This window comes from Echinops telfairi, unplaced genomic scaffold, assembly GCF_000313985.2.
Source record: "Echinops telfairi isolate 266 unplaced genomic scaffold, ASM31398v2 ScPeMD7_7469;HRSCAF=8507_0, whole genome shotgun sequence".
Classification (NCBI taxonomy): Eukaryota; Metazoa; Chordata; class Mammalia; order Afrosoricida; family Tenrecidae; genus Echinops; species Echinops telfairi.
This window is the reverse complement of record NW_022111372.1, coordinates 45,226,866-45,233,526: the sequence shown is the minus strand read 5'-3', so window position 1 is coordinate 45,233,526 and position 6,661 is coordinate 45,226,866. Positions and strand designations below refer to the sequence as shown.

The window sequence follows — 6,661 nt, the reverse complement described above, 5'->3', positions numbered from 1 at the left end:
AAGAAAAAATTCAAGCCTCAAGTTGAAATACTGAAAGATTCTATGGGCAAAATACTGAGTGATGCAAGAAGCAGCTAAAGATGATGCAGAGAATACACAGTCACTTTACCAAAAAGAACTGGTCAACATCCCACCATTCCAAGGGGTAGCATATGAGCAAGAAAAAATGGTACTGAAGGAGTAAATTCAAGTTGCACTGAGACGGACAGACACAGTGGCTCAAACATAGAACATCTGTGAGGGATGGTGCGGGACCAGGCAGTGTTTCCTTCTGTGGACACAGGGCTGCTATAAGACGGAATTGTCCCCACAATACTAACAACAGTGTTATCTGTATCTTGGATCATAAACCGTAGAATGTGATGGCAAGACATTTTTACTATTGAAGCTATCTTTTCCAACGTTTTTGGTTATGTTTGATTGTCCTTACTAGAACTCAATCATATCGGCAGAGGAGATGTTTATTCGAACAAAAAAGGACCTCTAAATTGAAATAACCATATAAAATACACATTTCCAAACCTGTGTGATTCCTAATATGAATAATATTGTTTTACATTATTTGAAGGCATAGAAGAATGAAAAAGGAAATTATAATGGTGATGGAGAAAAAACATAAAATTAAATCATCATGGACTCAAGTCTCTTTTTCCAACATACAAGTAAAACAAAAGATCTCCAACTCTCCCATGTAACTAGTAAATATGTTACTAAAAACAAACTAAGCCTCTGAGCATATACCGGGAAACCCTTCAGTGTGCTTTGCAGCCAGTCATGGAGTGTGGCTCCTCTCTGCCCCAGCTCCTCCCTTGTGGCATCACCTGATGTGGTACTTCCGAAAGCACTTGGCATGAACACCCTTCTGGCACTTCTCACACCGGGTGTTGGTCTGAGAGTGGCAGAGTGCACAGCGGGTCCTCTTGTCCTGGTGGATGATCCAATGGCCAATCATATCAAAGCGACTCTCTGTTTCTAGTCTCCTGCCCCGCCTTCCTTGGGATGATGTGTCAGCATTAGTCTCCAGATACACACAGGCGACATATCTCCGGAATGCAAGGAGGTCCACCTGAGCGTCTTTGTAGCAGATCCTGTGCAGCTGCCATGCATTGTTGAGGGCAGCATCAATGACATAGCCAATGAAGCTTGAGTACCACTTCATGCCCCTTATCTTCACCTTGTACTTAGCAATATTCTGGTCCATGCGCCCAACACCTCCCACCTTTTCTTGATACAGCCTCACCAGTGATGGCTGGTGGACCTGAGTCCGTGTCTTTCCAGCCCCTGAATAACGACTGGTGAGCCTCACAGGCTCTATGCCCACTGCATTGGAGCAGATGTTGACCATGTGACTGTCATTCCAGCGGCACACAATGATCTCCTCACGCTCATCAACCTTGTAATCAAATGAACCCCTCTTCATTTTTTTCAGTTCTCTGGGATCTTTCAGGGGACAGCTCTCCGTTTTGTACTCACGGACAGTTCCTGTGGCCTTCACCCCCTTTTTCCTCAAAATGGACATCAGTCTGACACTTGTAAAAGCCTTGTCAAAAAAAATGTGGTATGGCAGACAGCCTCGCTCCTGAAGTGCATCCACAAATTTTATCACCATACTGCTTCCTAAATCCAAACCCTTATTTGGCTTGGTGAACAATGTGCCCTGTGAGGGCTCAAACCACACCAAATAGCCTCTGCTGGTGGTCCCACACCAGATCTTGTAAGCGAGGCGGATGGGCTTTCCTGTGTTCATCTGCTTGGATCCCCGATGCCCAAAGTACTCACACATGGACTCGCCAAAGCTATAGAACTCTTCCAAGGGTGCATGCTTCTGGAAATTGCTGTTCATTCGCACAATGAGAGGCCTGACCTTGGCAAACCTGTCACTTTCATCAAGTTCATTGTTATCTGCAAAATGCAAGTAGGAGAAAATCAGTTCAAATCTGTCCCTTCGAATGGCATCAGCCACAAGGTGGTGATGTGAATCAGGAGATGTTTCCCAAAACATCCTTCTCCTCGGATAAGAGATATACCCACTTAAAATCAAAATGCCCAAAATGCACTTCAATTCCTGGGCTGTGAGACCCAGGTTGACATTTTTGTGCCAAGCATAACGATTCGTTTCATTGACAATGAAATTAATGGTCTCTTCATCTAAAAACAATTCAAAGAGGCCAACAGGACTCAGTTCCTGACTCTTGAGATACTCAATATGAGGATCTGATGCTGTCCAGCTGCCAAGGTTGGGTTGGAGATCCCTTTTGATCCAAACTCGTTGAGGTCTGACTGCTGTCTTCTGTCTCTTCTTGGCTGGCTGCAGCTCTGGATCATCGTTATCTTCCCCAGTTTCAGAATCTTCACACAGGACAGTGGCGTGCAGCATGCTCCCTGGCAGATGAGTCGCACGCTGGCCGTCCTCATCACCTGAGTCCTCATCCGTGAAGTCCCCTGAAGCATTCTTGGGTGGAGAGATGAAAATGTCTTCCCTGTCATCGTCAGCCTCTTCTTCCAAAGAATTCAGAACCTTCAGCAGCTTAGCAGATTTCACCTTCGGGCGGGCATCTATCCCAGCAATAGCACTCCTGCAATAAAAGAAAACACAGCCAATATTTTCAGAGGGCCGCAGTCGTAGTCTCGGTCCCATGCAGGGAAGGAAGTTTCTCAGAAAAAAAATGAAATAAAACAGTGCTAAAATGCCAGCCAGTGAAGAGGGTGAGCTTGTTGAACAGCATCTTAGTTTGGGCAGTGTCCCGGATCTGCCACCACTGAACACAGAAAGCAGGTACAAGGATTTCCCAGATTATTCTTTTTGACGTGTGAGAAAATTTTCATGATGGAGCCACTGTAAAAAGCCATTATGTACTTCCATTTTTCTCAAGGAGTCTACAGATAGTGCAAATGAGTAATGGACTTGGCTGCTAGCCTAAGGTTTGGCGGTTTGAGTCCACCCAGAGTTAGCTAGGAAGATAGATCTGACAATCCACTTCTGAAAAGTCAGCCATTGCAAACCCCACAGCGCATAGTTCTACTCACACATACTAGGTCACCGTGAGTCACTGTCAACTCAGTGGCAGCTTGTTCATTGGTTTTCTTCTTAAATGTGTGCTAAGAGCACAACAGGAGTACCTAAGTGGCCCACGGAGCCAAACACTCAACTACTAGCTGACTGGTTGGTGGTCTCAGAAGACAGGCTAGTGGTCTGCTTCTGAGAGGTCACAGCCCTGAAAACGCTATGGTGCAGTTCTATTCTGTACCGCCAGGCTGTCAGGAGTTTGGATCGGCTCAATAGCAACTTATAACAAGAAGAAAAATGTGATCCTTATCTCTTGTGATCAAATCCAGATGCCGCTACCATCACCACAGATCACAATAACTGCCAATAGGAAGCCCAGGGTACTGGAGTGATGCTACATTTTTGTCCCCTCACTCAGGGGTCCAGCAGCTTTGCTGTCGTGCGTCTGGCTGAGCCTATATCTTTCCTTTCTTTTGTTCCTTTGACAAATGCATTTCAATTCTTCTCCAGTTCTCAAATTCTCTCTCCCTGAACAGTCACTACCCCAAATCAGGAGCTGAACAGATTCAAAGAGATTATCAGATGGCTCCTATCTGATCTCTTACTCCTTGCTAACTATGATTCAAAACCCAAACATATTTGTAAAACAAGGACTTCCCTGTTATTGAAACTCTTACTCCCTAAATATTCGGAACCAATATATGTCAAGAGATGTGTATTTAATAGGTGCAAACTCCACTCCTAATCTACACGGCACTTTGTTCTAATTGAAGGAAACAGCCATCAGAGAAGCACACAAGTAAACCGACAGGATAATGGCAGGTGGCAATGAATGCCATCTTGGGCGAGAGACAAGAATGCAGCGCTGGGAGTGCTACTTCACACAGCCCGATCAGGGGAAGTCTCACCGACAGGATGGGCCAACAGATTTGCAGGAGCAAGTCCACTGGAGGGTGTTCCAGGAAGTAAGCCACACACACAGACCTCTGGAGCTTAGGGTCTTGACATGCGGAAGAATGAGGAGGCCAGTGAGGCTGCAGGCATGGTGCGCACAGGAATGGCAGGGAGGAGAGGAGGTCCAAAAAAGGATGTGCCAGGGACCAAGGCCAATGAGGTCCATGATGCTCACACCCAGCTTGTAATCATGTCACTGCTGTGTACACCTTCCCTACACCTTTGTATCTACCTGTGGGCCCTAACGTCTGTGAGAAAAGACCCTCCTGCCCCAGAGGAAGGATGCAGGCTGTGAGAATCTTCAAAAAATTCATGACATATTTCCATTATCTTTTTGAAAAAACTTTTTATTGTTGGGTGAAGATTTCCAGGCGAGTTAGTTTTGCTTGTCACAATTCAGATACATTTGTTTTCATCCCATTGACTGCAATCCCACGATGTAACATCCTTTACACCACTTCCTCCCTGTTTCCTGTTTCCTCTCTTCCTGCTTTCCCAGCCCTTTTGAACTTGTCCTTGTCTTTTGATTCCATTTTTCATGAATTTTGGATGCTCCCTCTATATCACTGCAAGCCCTATCCATGGACTTTGGAATTGAGGCAGTATTACCGATTCACTCAAACATGACAAGCTTGCTGCTGGGGGACAGAAAACGGACCACCAGAACACGGCAGTCATACAGCTAGCTCTGAGTGGGCCAGCAAAGAAAGCTGCCTGAAAGACAGAAGCCGGAAACTCAACCTATTGTGGACCTCAGACTGAAGCAACGGTCTCAGAAGACAGGGACAAGTCCTAGTTAACTTTGCTCCTTCCTGGCCCTAGACTCATTTGGTACCTATATGCCTCCAAAACCGGGGTTTCTACCACTCTCACAAGCCCACAGATCTTTTTTGTTTTTAATCATTTTACTAGGGGCTCATACTGCTCTTATCACAATACATACATACTTACATTGTGTCAAGCGCATTTGTACGTTTGTTGCCATCATCATTTTCAAAATATTTTCTTTCCACTTGAGCCCCTGGTATCAACTCCTCATTTTCCCCCTCCCTTCCTCCCTCAAGAACCCTTGATCATTTATAAATTGTTATTATTTTTTCATGTCTTACATTGACCTATGTCCCCCTTCACCTACTTTTTGTTGTCCATCCCCCTGGGAGGGTATTATATGTTGATCCCTGTGATTGGTTTCCCCTTTCTCCCCCTACCTTCCTCTTCCTCTCCGGGAATGGCTACTCCCAATATTGGTCCTGAGGGGTTTATCTGGCTTGGATTCCCTGTGTTTCCAGCTCTTATCTGTACCCATGTACACGCGCAGGTCTAGCCAGATTTGTAAGGTAGAATTGGGATCATGATAATGGGGGGAGAGGAGGGAAACATTAAGGAACTGGAGGAAAGTTGTATGTTCCATCGGTGTTTTACTGCACCCAAACTGGCTCGTCTCTTCCTTGCGACCCTTCTGTAAGGGGATGTCCAATTGTCTACAGATGGAAGCCCCAGATCTTGCAAACACCGTCTATATATAGTTATTCAAGTATTTAGTGTGGAAAAGCCTATAGGTACCAAAGGAGCCCCTTAGGTAACTATATGGGATCCTGAAAGATGAAAAAAGCAAAATTCATTTTTTAGGAGCCCTGGCAGAACAGTAAGTTAAAAGTGGGGTTGTAAACCACACGGCCAGTGATTCAAAACCACTAGCTGTTCAACCAGAGACACAGGCTGTCCTCCTCCTCATAAAGATGTACAGCCTTAGCAACTCTATGGAGCAGTTCTACCCTATAGGGTTGCTATGAGTAGGAATGGACGTTATGGCAGTGGATTTGGTTCTTTGGGTAGACACTAATGCTAATGGTCAATCCTGTACCAAGCACACCTTCCTCTCTGCTTCAGCTTTTCTCCCTTCTCCTTTACTCCCTCTTCCTCCTACACTTCCGGGACAATGACTGCTCAGTGAGGCCAACAGGTTTTAGTGCTAAAGAGGCCGTGGACTTGGCCTTTTGAAAACGAAGAGGGGTAAAATCTTCCAGAAAGCACTCATGTAACAGCAGTTCTACCTTGAGGTGGAAGCCATGATGAGCTGAGAAAGTTAGGTTGTCTTTATTCACAGAGTCCAAGCATCTGCAAGACAATGAAAGTCAATTAAATAATTCGTATCTTAAAAAGCACAGGAATAGGGTCTTCTCTCCATTTAAGAAATAAAAATGTCCAATTTAAGTTTCCCTTATTTAACATAGAATTTGTGAAATCTCCATTCATTTTTAAGAACCTGGGAATAGTCTATATACATTTGAGTACTTGGTTAAATCAGAGGTAGCAATGCTACTCAGACAAAATACAGAAAGTATTCTGGAAATCGTGACTGGTCATTTGGCTAGGCAGTGTGGAAAAGAAACACCACCACCCTCACCCAACTGCCAATATCACAACTCGAATCAAAATACATTCTAGAACTGAATTTCTCACCTTGAGAACCACTAGCAATTCTTTGTTATGTGGAAATGTGGGAGTTGGGAGAGAACTATCCTATGCACTATAGGCTATTGAGCAGCATCCTTGGCCTCTGCCCACTGTTTGCCAATTAGTACCTCTCTCCAAATGTGACAACCAAGAATGTCTAGACCAGATGTCCATGGGGCAACTCCCTCTACCCAACTGAGACCCACTGCTCTCAAGGAGTGACTGTATGTGTGCACCAGGAAA

The 6,661-nt window shown here is 44.9% G+C and overlaps 1 protein-coding gene across 1 annotated transcript in view; it reads right to left on the bottom strand.

Annotated features, from left to right (window-relative positions):
- Positions 1–316: 316 nt before the first annotated feature.
- The window catches only part of PGBD2 (piggyBac transposable element derived 2), a 9,385-nt gene continuing 3,040 nt past the window's right edge, over positions 317–6,661 (bottom strand). Inside the window, exon 2 of the mRNA XM_004697206.3 lies at positions 317–2,576. Coding sequence (XP_004697263.2) covers positions 818–2,576 — 1,759 coding nt within the window. The 3' untranslated portion in view covers positions 317–817. The remainder of the gene's footprint in view (positions 2,577–6,661) is intronic.